General features: G+C 43.1%; 1 protein-coding gene across 1 annotated transcript; it reads right to left on the reverse strand.

Moving 5' to 3' along the window:
• Positions 1–706: 706 nt before the first annotated feature.
• LOC124689437 lies at positions 707–5700 on the reverse strand. The gene is made up of 5 exons (XM_047222969.1): positions 4930–5700; positions 4718–4822; positions 3598–4381; positions 1330–3558; positions 707–1181 (listed from the first exon to the last, which is right to left on the reverse strand). Exons 2-4 carry the CDS (start codon positions 4727–4729, stop codon positions 1334–1336), a joined length of 3021 nt encoding a protein of 1006 aa, XP_047078925.1. The 5' UTR covers positions 4730–4822; positions 4930–5700; the 3' UTR covers positions 707–1181; positions 1330–1333.
• Positions 5701–17429: the final 11729 nt, after the last annotated feature.

The following is a 17429-nucleotide window of genomic DNA, read 5'->3' on the forward strand; positions in this document are numbered from 1 at the left end:
AGTGAGGGGTCATGGTCCGCCACACCTCTTGGGTCCCAAGGCCACCGAAGGTGGAGCGGACCACTAGCGTTGCCGGTGAGGAGACAGCCAGATTGGTTTTGACGATCGCCTCTCCTTGGAGCTCATGTACCGGTTGGGTATGAGCAGCCAAGAGTTAGCGTTATTATTTTATAATTTAATGGCTACTTATAAGGTAACTTAAAGTTCCCCAAAAAGTAATACAAAATATATGACTACACTGACAATAATTTATCAAGGCTTAGGACGGTAAGTTTACATACATGTACATCATGCAACTGGGTAAAGGAAATTCTAGCCAGGAAGCTTAACAAGTAGCAGCACAAATCAAGGCCAAGTTCAGGATGGATTTGGAAAAATGAGCATACAACTAACCTCGGAACAAACAAGTTCAAGATGGATTGGAACAATGAGCATAAAACTAACCTCGAAACAAACAATATCCCAGTCTACAGATCTTTCCACAAATAAAATTAACAATGTGAATTCATTCAAAACCTTCAGGAGCGGTAGCTAAGTGAGTTAACATGAACATCTAATATGGATAATCTCATCCATACATCAATCATCTTTGATTAGAGGAAAAAAACATAGGGATAATATGCTACTCCATGTGTAGCCTATAAGGTAGGAGGAACATCGGCACTAGGATTAATAAGCAGACTGAAACCCTTGCACAAATCACACACATAATCATAACCATCACAAATTTTATGTTTAAAAAATACAATCAGTCCATAGCTGACTAGTCACACCGCAACAAACATTACCACATACACAATCATTTATGATTAAAATTACAATAAGTCCACAGCTAAAAAACCATACCATAACAAACAACATCATACACACAGAGAAGGAGCACGGCATCGATGTCAGCATCAAGGGGTTCATGCTGCATCAGTCGAATACCCACTCTGATTTATTTCTCATTTTGCTCCAGAGATTGTACCATCACCTATGCAACCAGATGACCGGTACTCCAATCGACAGAGCAAAGATGATCAAACCAAATCAAATCAAATCAGACCAAAACTGCCAGTTCATTGCCACACCATGGCAATGCAGTAATCGGACGTAGAGAAGAGAACCCACAAACCAATCAAGCAGGAAGCACAGCACGAAAACTTGAGTTATGTCGGTTGAAGGAACCTAAAGATTACCTGCAGGCACAGTGAACAAACAATGGAAGTGATGATTAACTAGACATACTCGCACTACACGTCTACACAGAGTAGTAAGTTGGTTTGTTCTGGAAGAATGAAGTAATAACTTTGTTCGCGAAGTAGAGAGATGGAGATATATGTATACCTCCTCACCTGAGTAGGCTCCCTCTGGGCAGCTGGGCCTTGTAGTACAGCGAGTGGCTCGGCTCGTAGAGGGAAGGGTGGTGGCGTGCCTGCAGCCCGTCCCACTCCAGGTTGTCCCACCATTCTTTCTCGCAGTCCACCTTGGGCTTGGGGTAGCGCTCAACTGTCGGCAGACGCCTGAGGCTCCAGCAGCCCCTGATCTTGATGGTCTCTAGGTAAGGCGCGTACATCCTGTGCCCACAGATACGCTGCAGCGTGGGGAGCTCGTGCAGGTGGATGCACCTTAGGCGAGGGAATTTCATAACTATATCATCCTGCGCGTGAAGCTCCAGGTCCAAAGGGAATACCTCCTTGAGGTCACTGCAGTACACTATCTCTAGAACCAGTAGGCTCTCCAGTACATTATCACTAGAATACCTACTTATGTTCCGTCTGCAGAGAGGGAGCACATGGACGAGCCTGGGGCAGTGGTCGAGGTGCAATAAATTCAGGAATGGAGCAGTATTATTAATTGGCCTGTCCCAGATGTAGCATGGAGAGAGGAGCTGGGATGCCCAGAATGCCCACAGATAATAAAAGCTGCCCACATCACTGCCCATGGGAATAGTGAAGACTGTGTGTAACTTGGGGCACCTCTCGACCTGGCACCATCTTAGCCTACGCCATCCTGACCCTTTGGGTGGTGCCGGGATACTGGTGATGGACGAGTTATCGTACACGTGCAGCGATTCAGCCCATTCATATGTAAAATCAGGGAATAATAAAGCACTAGTACTAGCACTTGGAGCATCTTCCAAGAGCTTGTTGCCCTTCCCGGGCATGATCACCTTTATGATACAAGTTTTGCCTAAGAACGGCCATGTATTACTAGTGCTTATCCCAGGGCACTTCCACGTCATCATCACTTCAACTGGGCCATCCTTGGCGACGTCTCTGTACTCGGAGTCCATCATGGTACTTGTATGTGGTTGGACTTGCACTAGTTTGTCACTGCTTGTTCCTTGTATGCAACCACCAAGAATAGCTAGAGAATAGATATCAAGATGTAAGGATGCAAAACCATAAAAACTTGTTACAGCTGGAGAAAGCGACCTAAGGATCCTTGCATCCATGGAAGAGATCTGCCATCCATCCTTAAACTGTTTTTCTTTCTGCTGCTGGAGGGATTGCTCACACTGTGGATGTGCATGTGTTGATTCCCCTCCACCAGTTGATGCTGATGTTGAGGTAGTGTCAATCCGCAGCACGAACCACCCGTTTTCCTCTTTTATTACACTCTCTGGCCATAATATTGCACGGAGCTTCTCGCAGTGCTGCAGGATGATCCTCTTGGGGAGTTTGGATTCTACTCCGCCTAGGTTGAGGGATTTTACGTTTGTGCCTGAGAGATCCAGCTCCTCAAGACCCCACAGAGATCCTTTTAACAACAGGTTTTTCAATTCTTTGCAGTCCCTGAAAGAGATAATTTTTAAACCCTCACACCCATCAATAATGACATTGTTAAGGCTACTGTTGCTCGCTGGCCCTGATAAGCTTGTCATGCCTTGTCTGACAATATTTCCTGAAAAATCAAGAAGCTCTATGCATTTCATCTCTGAGAACACATCATTGTTGAAGAAGCAGGTGGACTTTGTTACACGGAGCTTGCGAATGTTATGCAGCCTTCCCCGTAGATGGCTCATGTCCCAGTTATTGGCTCCAATCACGTTTAACTCCCTGAGCTGGGTCATGAGATCTATCACCTCTGTGGACAAGATCTGATCCCAATCTGTGTAGCGAACATCAAGCACCCACAAGCTTCGAAAACATTCCCACGACATTATGGGGCTCTTGTCCAACTCCTTCTCATGTTTGTCTGCATCTGACTGGCAACGATCGGTGGTGCTTGTTCTTGTTCGGAGGTCTTGACAGTACTCAAGAGATAGGAATCTCAGGCTGTGGCAACAGAGGAAAGGAGGTGATGAGAAACTGAAGGCACACCTTGAGATTTTGAGCACGCCGAGCATGTGCGAGTGTTGAAACATGGTATCAAGAATAGCACCAGAGGGGCTCAGTACAAATCCACAAGTTGTTGTTGACATCCAGTATGGCATGACATCGGCAGAGCTTGCCAGCTGAGCGCTGAAAGTCATTAGTCTTGATTCATCATTGTTAAGCCGACCGTCCATGTCCAACAACAACTGCACCTCCTGCTGCAGAGCATTGCCAACTTTCCATGCTTGATCAATGCCTTCAAGTGTAATGATGCCATCACATATTCAGTAGTTACTGGCGTGGATATCCCAGTTGTAGTCAATGATGTGAGAGCCAATCCAGGATTGTTTCAGCATATATGAAACACACTTAGCAGCAATTGCTGAATCGATGATGGCATGTCCATGCTTATTCCAGGAAACTTGTGCAGCTTCATGGCGCACTAGATAAGACCAAAGCTCCTGCGGATCTCGCCTATCTCTTGAAGCTGAAAGAAGAACATCTGTTGTTGTGCTCTTCTTCACATTGTCGATCACCTTGGGGTCAAGACGAAACCTCCCTCTGAAAGTCCACAACATCTTGCTATTGGCATATTCATATAGAGAAAGACCAGAATTGAATATATCGATCTCCTGATTGCCTCCGTTGTGTAGGATCACCAGGAATCTGTGATTCTGCATGGTTTGATAGATCTCAGTGGAAATTTGTGCTATCTCAGCCCGGGAACCCTGGTCTAACCCATTGAAATCATCCTCCTCGTCTTGTTTGTCAAATATCTCCATCATTGAATCGGTAAGCTTCAGCTGCTCTGCAATTTTCCTCTGCATAGCTCTTCTGCTCTCCCACTTTGAGCAATCAATGTGGATGATTTTCTGAAACTCCAGCCCCACATGCCTCATCGAGAGGTCACCTGATACTGCAAGGCGTTTGGCTACGGCTTGCAGGACCGTAGATGCCCCAAGCCCGTTCCAGCCATCAAAATAGATGGTGTTCTTTCTGTTGCTGCTTCTTCTAGTGTCCGCCCCAAGCTCACTGAGAATCCTTTCAATGGCAGCATCAATGGTGTCCGCCTTGATAACCTGCATGTGTGTGCAGCGGCGAGGAGAAACTTGGTTCATAGTTCAAACAATGTAATTAATAATAATTATTAATAAACCCATAATAACTGAGACAAATTGTATTGGACTATTGGCAATACTCAGATGCATGCATAATCGGCTTTTTAGGACCTGCTGACTGGGCATGCCTAATAATGTAGACATGATCCAAACTAATTAGTGAACGTGTTGAATGCTGACAATAAACTCTATCCCAAAATCTACCACAATTAAATACTTTCAAATTAAGCTAAGATGGAAGTAAATATATATAACATGATGAATGGAATAAATGGTGAATTTGATGTGTAAAAATACCTCTGTACGCATAATGAATTGGTTGGATCCGTCGATCTACAGTATCTATATTAATTCCATTTGGGGCTTAAGATCCGATCAGCTCTTCAACAATTTTCTGACTTCCTGTAGACACTGATACACAATCAGCAAGAGCCACAAATAAAGCTACCTTACATAAATCTGAAGCAGACATACATATTGAACGCATGTAAGGTGAGCTAGTTTCATACCTTGGTTAAGTTTAACAACTGGGCTATGTAGAGAGTATCTCGCTCGAGGGACAGCAAATAGATTGTTCAGGTGCCACTACCAGATGGACGGATTGGAGAGTCAAAAAGGATCATGTAACATGCTGCGCCGAAATATTTGGGTCCTTCCTGCTTCTGTGTGTGTGCACAAATGCCTTATAGAATAAAAGAAACTGGTGATATTCTTTCCTTTTGCTTTGATTTTCCTCTTTCATCTTTTGTGATTTCACTAAATACAAAAATCAATTCTTTGCTTGTGGGTGGCTAGCTGCAGGGTATAAAGATAAAGAGAAAAGGTTGCAAGGCTGTCTGTTGTTCACTGACCAATCTTCTTGCTAATTGAAAGAGGTATGTGTATTTCAAGCCACCCGAATTGATTTGCTTCGCCAAACCCTGAAGTAGGGCATCCAGATTTGATTTTCTGACAGTAAGGTGGACACTATTAGGCAAAATGTACTCCTGCTAGTTATGTTGCAGAATGTGGCTGATTTCTCTAATCCTATTTATATAGCCTGGAGAAATGTGCTACATTGAATCTTATATAAGTCCTACTATAGGGTTTCTTGCTCTCTAATACAATCTGAGGTTGACTTGCTCGGCGTACCTATATAAACCAGAAAAAGCTTCCACCATGCTAGAAACATTACGCAGACTACTTGCAACAAAAAAAAAAGAACCCCTTGTGCGTAGGTGGTTTGGGACATCTTCGGTGCATCAGTCAGAGTCGATCGATCGTGGCCACCGCTCAGAGCGTGGCCTTCTAGGGCGCTTTGTACACCGTCACCGACGTTTCGTGGTCAACATCTCATATGGTCGGGTTTGCCCCCCGCTCACTCGCCGACCTAGGCACTTGTTGGTGGTGGTACGTTGGCTTGTGCCTTCCAAGAATTCGAGTCGGTCCTTTGAAGTTCCCTTCTTCAGTTGTGACACAGCCTAGTAGTTCGGTGTATCGCCTCCTCACCATTCTAAGATGTACGGTACAAGGGGTGTCCTTGTCGTTTGATTTGTGTCGGTTGAGTTGTAAACCGTGTGGTGTTGGGTTCGAATCGGGTAGCCTTTTGGTGTTGTACCAGCCGTCTCGGCTCTTCTTCTATGAAATATGATACACCTCCCAAGGTGTGTTTTCTAGAAAAAAATTGCACATAGAAAAGAATCGAGAGATAATAATAATAATAATAATAATAATAATAATAATAATAATAATAATAATAATAATAATAATAATAATAATAATAATAATAATAATAATAATAATAATAATAATAATAATAATAATAATAATAATAATAATAATAATAATAATAATAATAATAATAATAATAATAATAATAATAATAATAATAATAATAATAATAATAATAATAATAATAATAATAATAATAATAATAATAATAATAATAATAATAATAATAATAATAATAATAATAATAATAATAATAATAATAATAATAATAATAATAATAATAATAATAATAATAATAATAATAATAATAATAATAATAATAATAATAATAATAATAATAATAATAATAATAATAATAAGATTAAGGTTAAGGTTAAGGTTACATGCAAGCATGATAGTATAGTATGCTAGACCCGCTGCCAGATAAGATTAAGGGATGTCTCGTACATCTTCTTAGACCACAGTTTAGTACCATTTCTTTGTTGTCACAATGATACATATCATGGCACCAATTAAGAGCCGGCATTTATCGGTGATGGATAAAAAAAAGCATCTGGAATTCGCAAGCGCAGCTGAAGAGTTAATTTTTTTAGTTAGTGTCAACTGATAATGTTTGCATGATGGTTTCTATCATTGCAGTCAGCCCCTCGATCGCAAGGAGGAGACCACCATCCACTTCTACGTTGCCAGGGGCGTCGAGTACTCCACAGTCAAGAGCTTTGCGCAGGCCTCACCTAAAAATAAAATTGATTTGATTTACTCCTCTCATCTTGCTTTACTCCTCCTATATAATGCTGAGGCCTAACCCTAAACTCCTTTCCTTTTGCTTTACTTTCCCTCTTTCATTGAGGGTATTACCTTTTGCTTTCGCTAAAGACAATAAATCGACTCTTTGCTTATGGCTGGCTAGCTGCAGGGTATAAAGGTAAGATGAATGGTTGCAATGCTGTCTGTTCACTGTCCAAAGTTCCTGCTAACTAAAAACTTCTGTGTATTTCAAGCCATCCAAACTGTCGAAACTCTGAAGAAGGTGCTTTCGCTAAAGACAATAAATCGACTCTTTGCTTATGGCTGGCTAGCTGCAGGGTATAAAGGTAAGATGAATGGTTGCAATGCTGTCTGTTCACTGTCCAAAGTTCCTGCTAACTAAAAACTTCTGTGTATTTCAAGCCATCCAAACTGTCGAAACTCTGAAGAAGGTGCTTTCGCTAAAGACAATAAATCGACTCTTTGCTTATGGCTGGCTAGCTGCAGGGTATAAAGGTAAGATGAATGGTTGCAGTGCTGTCTGTTCACTGTCCAAAGTTCCTGCTAACTAAAAACTTCTGTGTATTTCAAGCCATCCAAACTGTCGAAACTCTGAAGAAGGGCTTCCATATGTGGTTTTTAACTTACACTGCCATTGCTGACAGTAAGGTAGGACACATTGGGGGCGAAATGTACTTGTACTATGTTGCGGAATGTGGCCAATATCTCCAATCTTATTTATATCTTCAAGAAACTTGCTACTCCGTACATCAGTTATAGGGCGACTGAATTCGAGAAACAGCTACACCAGAAAATGTTTTAGCTTACCATGTACCATGTATAGTCAAAACAGGTATCCCATGATAATGATATATGCGAACAATTGATTTCTTAGAGAGGCTCAGGAGGTGGGAAATAAGAAAAAGGTGCAGAATGTGAGCAAACTAAATTTCAGGTTCCTAGGCAGTACTACCTATCACATCACCGATAAACTAATTGAAGAACTCCGGCGCATACATGGAAGAACTGAATTGCAGAGCAAATGGAGACACAGAAGCTACAGCAGTGAGCAAGGAGGAACACCGATTCGCGGCGGCGCCGTGGGTGGGGGGTGCGACTGGTTGGTCCTACCGTAGCGGTACAAGGCGCCCTCGGAGGAGCCTCGGAGGGGCGGCGGAGCACGCCGCCGCCGACGGAGACGCAGAGGGGCGTCGCCGGGACGCCGGCGGCTCCGACTGTGTCGGCCACAGCCCACATTTTCAGTCAGATTTGTTTTCTTTAGGGTGAAGACGGCCCAACAAGCGCGAGGTTCGTCTGACCTTCCACACGACGATGCCTAGCCCAGGTAATGGAGGCCGAAAAACCTCATCTTTTCCCCCTTAAAGCCCGTTGAGTCCATTTACAACTTGCACCAGAGGAGCTTTTTTTTCCTTCTTCATTTTGACCTAGTACGACGGACGGTTATGATAGACGCACATCATTTTCTCTGTTCCACCCCGACCTCTCGTCTATGTGTCGCTCCGCATCCCATCTCGAATTCTCGATATGTCCCTCCTCCTTCCTCTCGCGACCAACCCACGGGAGAACCCTACGCGCCGCCACTTCCGCCGGTCATGTAGGTTGTAGTGTGAACCGCGGTGGCACATCTACACTGGTACGGTATATGATGGATATAAATTTTTACCTAAAAAACATCAACCAGCCCCCGAAAAAAGAGCTAAAATATCTCAGAGCCTAGGCTTATCGCACGAACAAAGAAAGCATGGCGCATCACGGGTAGTGTACATAGTCGTGGCACACGCCACGGGTATATTTTTGGGAAAAAAGTACAATTTTTTTACGATTTTTCTTTGGATTTTTTTGTGTTATATTTTTTTCAATTTTTTTGGTCTGATGCTATGTTGTTCTCTGATGGTTTTTGGTCGCGATGAACACTAACCGGGGAGGCGGTTAGAGAAGAGGCGGTGGCCCAAGAGAAGGTCGTGGTCGGAGAAGAGGCGACGAGCAAGGAAATTAAGCTAGTCCTTTTTACTGTGTCCCAAACTACAAAATTGGGGCATTCTTGGAAAAATTTCTCTGGCCAGACACAAATGTTTGAGGTTATACTTGAAAGAACATCTCTCCGTTTATGTTTTGAATGTTTGATGACAATATATGTGATACACTAATGTTTGATGAGATGGTGCAGAGAATATATATGTATATGTATATGTATATGGTTGCGTTTGTGTGGAAAAACAAGTCAAAATGAAGCAGGGTTATATTCTCCAGGCCGGATATTCCGGGCCGGATATTTGCAAAATATCCGGGGCCCCAAAATCGGCTAAGGAGCAGTAATACCCTGGACAGGGGCCGGACATTTGCCCGGAAATTTCCAGAGGCCGGATTTTCCGGAGGGGAGGGGGGATAATCCGGCCCTCACTTACACCGGATAATCCGGCTCTCGAAATGTCCTAACGGCTGGATTTTGGAAGGAGATATTTATACCCACCCTTCTCCTTCCTCCCCAAGCTGCTCAATCATTGCACAATTTCATCACCATTAGAGCCAACTCAAGAAATACAAGAATCACAAGATCTCCTCCCCCACCCAACCAAAGCTCTTGATCTTTGGAGATTCGAAGGAGAAGACCCCGATCTACATCTTCACCGAAGCGATTTGCATTTCCCCCTCATATGCTTGAGGGCCCCTTTGCTAGTGTTTCTCTTTTGAGAAACCCTAGTTGTTTGTAATTGATATTATTCTTGTTGTTGTTGTTACAGATTTGGGAGCCTCCAATTTGGTTGTGGATGTGTGCCCCAAGAACCTTGTAAAGGCCCGGTGTAAGGGTACATTGCCCCTATGTGTGGTTTTGGTAATTAATGACAACCCCTATGGACTAATGTTTTCATTGAGTTTATATGAAGGAATATTCCATAGGTACTACTTGTATTCCATGTGTTGGATTCAAGTATGGATGCCATGAAGATAAAGGTATACCTTGTGTATTGGCATCAAGATCATCGGTTTGAAGATACATATGTGATATGATCAAGAAAAAGAAATGAAGATGGAGTTCTTATGTGGAACTCAATATTAGCCATGCTCTATCTTATGAGAGTATGAGAAGGTACAAGGTTAAGTTGGGCAAGTTCAAGATGAGCATCTCAAGTGGATCACATGCTTGAAGCTTGTCGTCCATTTGGTGATAATGGACATGTGAAGATGTGCATCAATGAAGCTTTCCCGTCATAGTGTATGGGGGAGCATTTGTGAGTCTTCACAAAGCAATTTTGATCAAGTGAGGCATTCCGGATTATGTAGAGCTTGAAGAGTTATCATCAAGATCAAACGGGATGCGCAAGGCAAAGGTATGACCTTGATAGGTTTTCCTTTTACCGGTCTCAAGGTGGTTGATGGGAGACCGGATTATAGGATAGATAGCCGCACTATTAAGAGGGGCTTTCGGTTGGGTAACTTGATCACATCGTCTTAGGGAGCTCAACCCTTTGCATACTTTGCATATCCTTATTGCTTCTTGGTGTTTCTTGGTGTGAGGTTCTTGTGCTTGTTGCTAGCTTTACAACAAGCCCAAGTTCATCGAAAACGGAGTTCGCATGCATCTTCTATTGCGTCTTCGAGGTTGGGTGATTTTACCGGTTATTCATGATATAAGGTTCTACCTTTTATATTTATGATAAAATCCCCTCCTACAGTTTCTTGAGTTTACACTTTCTATTGGATGGCATTTGTTGTTATCTTCCAAATAAAATTGGTTTCATTCGAATCGGAGTTCGGGAGCATTTGCTATTAAATAAAAGGGAAAAAAGGAGAAAAGAATAAAAAGAAAAGAAAAAGAAAAGGGGTGGGGCTGCCGGCCGGCCGACCGGCCTGACCGGCCCACGCGCCGGCCCACCCGGCCAAAACCGGCCCGGGCGCTGACGCCGACCGGGCGGTATACTGTGCCGCCCCCGACCCCTTTCGGCCCAGGCTCCGGTCAGCCTACCGGGCCGCCCGGCGCACCCCCCGGCCCAACCGGGCACACAACCGGACCCCGGCGCCTCTCCCTTACGCGCCGCCCACGCGCGGCTGGCGCGCCCGGCTTGCCCCGCCTGGGCCTGGCTGCTCCGCGCGGCCCACGCGCCCCGCCCGGCTGGCAGGCCGGCCTGACCGGACAGGCCACCGGCCTCCTCAGCGCCTGGGCCGGTCGGCCGGCTGGGCCGCCGGCTGGGGCACTTTTTCTGCCCGTTTTTCTTCCCTTTCTCTTGTCTTTTTCCCCCCAACGGTTTTATTTGCTCCTAGCTATAAATAGCCCTTTCTTCCACCTTGAGCTAGTTAGTTCTTCCCATTCTCTCTCCTCCATTGTTGCATTTGAAGAACTTGCTCTTCCCCTTGATTCCTCCAACCATTCTTGCTCATTCTTGAGGGATCTAAGAGAGGAGATCTAGATCTACACTTCCACCAATCCATTTCTTCTCTAAGTGAGGGAATCTCTTGGGATCTAGATCTTGGAGTCTTTTGTTGACTTTCCCCATTGTTCTTCCTCTCCAATCTCATCCTAGCATTTGTTGTTTGGGTGGGATTTGAGAGTGAAGGACTTGAACACCTTTAGTGTTCTTGCTTTGCATCATTGCATAGTGTTGAGCTCTCCACCACGATTAGTTCGAGTGAGAGACCGTGAGCTTGTTACTCTTGGAGGGTGACCTCCTAGTTGGCTTGGTGATTGGTGCTCCGGTGATCTCTTCAAGAAGATTGTGAAGAGGCCCGAGCTTCTCCTTCGTGGAGCTTGTGAAGTGGTTGTGGAGCTTGCCATCTTCGGAGCGGAGGAAAAGCTAACCATAAGGAAAGGGCCATTATCCTTCGTGGGTGTGGTTCGGAGAATAGGGTGAGCCTTCGTGGCGCGGGGAATCCTTCGTGGGACCTCCACTCCTCCAAACGTGACGTACCTTGTTGCAAAGCAAGGGAACATGGGAATACATCCTCGTCTCCGCGTGCCTCGGTTATTTCTATACCCGAGCTCTCTTTCCTTGTGATAGCCATCGTGCTTGAAGTTCATATATCTTGCTATCACTTGTGCTACATATATCTTGTGCCTATCTTGCTTAGCTCTAGTTGCCATTGTTACACTTAGTTGAGCTTAGCATATTTAGGGTTTGTGCTTGACTTGTGCTACATATATCTTGTGCCTATCTTGCTTAGCTCTAGTTGCTATTGTTATACTTAGTTGAGCTTAGCATATTTAGGGTTTGTGCTTGTAAACTAAACGATAGTTTAATTCCGCATTCTTACAAGACAAATCCGCAAGAATTTGTAATTGCCTATTCACCCCCCCCCCTCTAGGCGACATCTCGATCTTTCAATTGGTATCAGAGCAAGGTCTCTCCTTGTTTAAGGCTTCACCGCCTTGAGAGTAAAGATGTCGGCTAGTAACTTAGTGCACAATGACACAATTATCTTTGTTGGCACAAATTATCTTTTGTGGCGAAATTGCTTGCTTTGCAAACTTCGGACCTTGTGTCCAAACATTGAGCAATTTCTAGATGTAGGTTTTTCTCCTCCGATGGACCCTCAAAATCTATCTTTAGAGGATGAGAAAAACTTACATCTTGAAGCTCAAGTATCTAATGAGCTTGTATTCTCTTTGAGACCAGATTTTCATAGGTTCTTGATATATATAAAGCGAAAATCGTCTCATGAGATGTGGATCAAGCTTAAGGAAATGTTTGGTGGATCCACCTCTCAATTGGTCGGTGGTGACTCCGAGGAGCTCTCTTCCCCTTCACATCATGAAGAGCTCCAAGTTGCTTCCACCTCCGGCCGTGATGATATATCATCTACTTCCACTTCACCAACGTGTTGCAAGACACAAGGTAATGATATGGTGAGTGGTGAGGAAAATTGTAATGTTGATATTGTGCTCAATAGTGATGATTCTTCATCTCTATCCCATTGCAATGCTTCCTCTTTGGACTTAAACACATCTAGCATTGAAAATAATCTACATGCTTGCGTTGATAGTCCTTGCATATCATGTGTAAATTGCTTACATAAATCCCATGATGATATGCTTGCCTTGTCTTGCTCCCATAATCAAAATGCCTCTATTTCCTTGATGGCGTGTATTTCACACGTTCGTTGGGCAACCCCAAGAGGAAGGTATGATGCGCACAGCAGCAAGTTTTCCCTCAGAAAGAAACCAAGGTTTATCGAACCAGGAGGAGCCAAGAAGCACGTTGAAGGTTGATGGCGGCGGGATGTAGTGCGGCGCAACACCGAGATTCCGGCGCCAACGTGGAACCTGCACAACACAACCAAAGTACTTTGCCCCAACGAAACAGTGAGGTTGTCAATCTCACCGGCTTGCTGTAACAAAGGATTAACCGTATTGTGTGGAAGATGATTGTTTGCGAGAGAAAACAGTAAAAACAAGTATTGCAAGTAGATTGTATTTCGAGTAAAGAGAATTGGACCGGGGTCCACAGTTCACTAGAGGTGTCTCTCCCATAAGACGAACGAGCATGTTGGGTGAACAAATTACGGTTGGGCAATTGACAAATAAAGAGAGCATGACAATGCACATACATATCATGATGAGTATAGTGAGATTTAATTGGGCATTACGACAAAGTACATAGACCGCCATCCAACCGCATCTATGCCTAAAAAGTCCACCTTCGAGGTTATCATCCGAACCCCCTCCAGTATTAAGTTGCAAGCAATAGACAATTGCATTAAGTATGGTGTGTAATGTAATCAACAACTACATCCTTAGACATAGCATCAATGTTTTATCCCTAGTGGCAACAGCACAACACAACCTTAGAACTTTCTCATCACTCGTCCCGGTGTCAATGCGGGCATGAACCCACTATCGAGCATAAGTACTCCCTCTTGGAGTTAAAAGCATCTACTTGGCCGGAGCATCTACTAGTAACGGAGAGCATGCAAGATCATAAACAACACATAAGCATAACTTTGATAATCAACATAACAAGTATTCTCTATTCATCGGATCCCAACAAACGCAACATATAGAATTACATATAGATGATCTTGATCATGATAGGCAGCTCACAAGATCCGACAATGATAGCACAATGGGGAGAAGACAACCATCTAGCTACCGCTATGGACCCATAGTCCAGGGGTAGACTACTCACTCATCACACCGGAGGCGACCATGGCGGCGTAGAGTCCTCCGGGAGATGATTCCCCTCTCCGGCAGGGTGCCGGAGGCGATCTCCCGGATCCCCCGAGATGGGATCGGCGGCGACGGCGTCTCGGTAAGGTTTTCCGTATCGTGGCTCTCGGTACCTGGAAGTTTCGTCACGGAGGCTTTAAGTAGGCGGAAGGGCAAGTCGAGAGGGGGCACAGGGGCCCCGGATGACAGGGCGGCGCGGCCAAGGGGGGCCGCGCCGCCCTAGGGTTTGGCTCCCCGTGGCCCCACTTCGTTTCGTCTTCGGTCTTCCGGAAGCTTCGTGAGAAAATAGGCCTCTCGGGCTTTTATTTCGTCCAATTCCGAGAATATTTCTTTACTAGGATTTCTGAAACCATAAACAGCGAGAAACAACGAATCGGCACTTCGGCATCTTGTTAATAGGTTAGTTCCAGAAAATGCACGAATATGACATAAAGTGTGCATAAAACATGTAGATAACATCAATAATGTGGCATGGAACACAAGAAATTATCGATACGTTGGAGACGTATCAGCATCCCCAAGCTTAGTTCTGCTCGTCCCGAGCAGGTAAAACGATAACAAAGATAATTTCCGGAGTGACATGCCATCATAAACTTGATCATACTATTTGTAAAGCATATGTAGTGAATGCAGCGATCAAAACAATGTGTATGACATGAGTAAACAAGTGAATCATAAAGCAAAGACTTTTCATGAATAGCACTTCAAGACAAGCATCAATAAGTCTTGCATAAGAGTTAACTCATAAAGCAATAATTCAAAGTAAAGGTATTGAAGCAACACAAAAGAAGATTAAGTTTCAGCGGTTGCTTTCAACTTGTAACATGTATATCTCATGGATATTGTCAACATAGAGTAACATAATAAGTGCAATAAGCAAGTATGTAGGAATCAATGCACAGTTCACACAAGTGTTTGCTTCTTGAGGTGGAGAGAAATAGGTGAACCGACTCAACATTGAAAGTAAAAGAATGGTCCTCATAGAGGAAAAGCATCGATTGCTATATTTGTGCTAGAGCTTTGATTTTGAAAACATGAAACAATTTTGTCAACGGTAGTAATAAAGCATATGCATCATGTAAATTATATCTTATAAGCTGCAAGCCTCATGCATAGTGTACTAATAGTGCCCGCACCTTGTCCTAATTAGCTTGGACTACCTGGATTATCACCGCAATACATATGCTTTAACCAAGTTTCACAAAGGGGTACCTCTATGCCGCTCGTACAAAGGTCTAAGGAGAAAGCTCGCATTTGGATTTCTCGCTTTTGATTATTCTCAACTTAGACATCCATACCGGGACAACATAGACAACGAGATAATGGACTCCTCTTTTAATGCTTTAAGCATTTGACAACAATTAATTCTTTTCTCATTAGAGATTTGAGGATATTTGTCCAAAACTGAAACTTCCACCATGAATCATGGCTTTAGTTAGCGGCCCAATGTTCTTCTCTCACAATATGCATGCTCAAACCATTCAACTCAGTGTAGATCGCCCTTACTTCAGACAAGACGAACATGCATAGCAACTCACATGAAATTCAACAATGAGTTGATGGCGTTCCCGATAAACATGGTTATCGCACAACAAGCAACTTAATAAGAGATAAAGTGCATAATTACATATTCAATACCACAATAGTTTTTAAGCTATTTGTCCCATGAGCTATATATTGCAAAGGTGAATGATGGAATTTTAAAGGTAGCACTCAAGCAATTTACTTTGGAATGGCGGGAAAATACCATGTAGTAGGTAGGTATGGTGGACACAAATGGCATAGTGGTTGGCTCAAGTATTTTGGATGCATGAGAAGTATTCCCTCTCGATACAAGGTTTAGGCTAGCAAGGCTATTTGAAACAAACACAAGGATGAACGGTACAGCAAAACTCACATAAAAGACATATTGTAAACATTATAAGACTCTACACCGTCTTCCTTGTTGTTCAAACTCAAAACTAGAAATTATCTAGACCTTAGAGAAACCAAATATGCAAACCAAATTTTAGCATGCTCTATGTATTTCTTCATTAATGGGTGCAAAGCATATGATGCAAGAGCTTAAACATGAGCACAACAATTGCCAAGTATCACATTACCCAAGACATTTATAGCAATTACTACATGTATCATTTTCCAATTCCAATCATATAACAATTTAACGAAGGAGAAACTTCGCCATGAATACTATGAGTAGAAACCAAGGACATATTTGTCCATATGCTACAGCGGAGCGTGTATCTCTCCCATAAAGTGAATGCTAGGATCCATTTTATTCAAACAAAACAAAAACAAAAACAAACCGACGCTCCAAGAAAAAGCACATAAGATGTGGCCGAATAAAAATATAGTTTCAGGGGAGGAACCTGATAATTTGTCGATGAAGAAGGGGATGCCTTGGGCATCCCCAAGCTTAGACAGCTTGAGTCTTCTTGATATATGCAGGGGTGAACCACCGGGTGCATCCCCAAGCTTAGAGCTTTCACTCTCCTTGATCATGTTGCATCATACTCCTCTCTTGATCCTTGAAAACTTCCTCCACACCAAACTCGAAACAACTCATTAGAGGGTTAGTGCACAATATAAATTGACATATTCAGAGGTGACACAATCATTCTTAACACTTCTGGACATTGCATAATGCTACTGGACATTAGTGGATCAAAGAAATTCATCCAACATAGCGAAAGAGGCAATGCGAAATAAAAGGCAGAATCTGTCAAAACAGAACAGTTCGTATTGACGAATTTTAAAATGGCACCAGACTTGCTCAAACGAAAATGCTCAAATTGAATGAAAGTTGCGTACATATCTGAGGATCATGCTCGTAAATTAGCGTAATTTTCTGAGCTACCTACAGGGAGGTGGACCCAGATTCGTGACAGCAAAGAAATCTGGAACTGCGCAGTAATCCAAATCTAGTACTTACTTTTCTATCAACGGCTTAACTTGGCACAACAAAACTCAAAACTAAGATAAGGAGAAGTTGATACAGTAGTAAACAACTTCCAAGACACAAAATAAAAACAAAGTACTGTAGGTAAAAACATGGGTTGTCTCCCATAAGCGCTTTTCTTTAACGCCTTTCAGCTAGGCGCAGAAAGTGTGTATCAAGTAACATCGAGAGATGAAGCATCAACATCATAATTTGTTCTAATAATAGAATCATAAGGTACCTTTATTCTCTTTCTAGGGAAGTGTTCCATACCTTTCTTGAGAGGAAATTGATACTTTATATTACCTTCCCTCATATCAATAATAGCACCAACAGTTCGAAGAAAAGGTCTTCCCAATATAATTGGACAAGATGCATTGCATTCAATATCCAAGACAACAAAATCAACGGGAACAAGATTATTGTTAACGGTA

Source organism: Lolium rigidum, chromosome 2, assembly GCF_022539505.1.
Source record: "Lolium rigidum isolate FL_2022 chromosome 2, APGP_CSIRO_Lrig_0.1, whole genome shotgun sequence".
Classification (NCBI taxonomy): domain Eukaryota; kingdom Viridiplantae; phylum Streptophyta; class Magnoliopsida; order Poales; family Poaceae; genus Lolium; species Lolium rigidum.

Excerpts from the sequence above, each read along its gene's own strand:
- LOC124689437 (XM_047222969.1), bottom strand. Across the intron at positions 3,559-3,597 it reads CAACTGGGATATCCACGCCA|GCATTGATCAAGCATGGAAA; the intron begins GTAACTACTGAA and ends TTACACTTGAAG.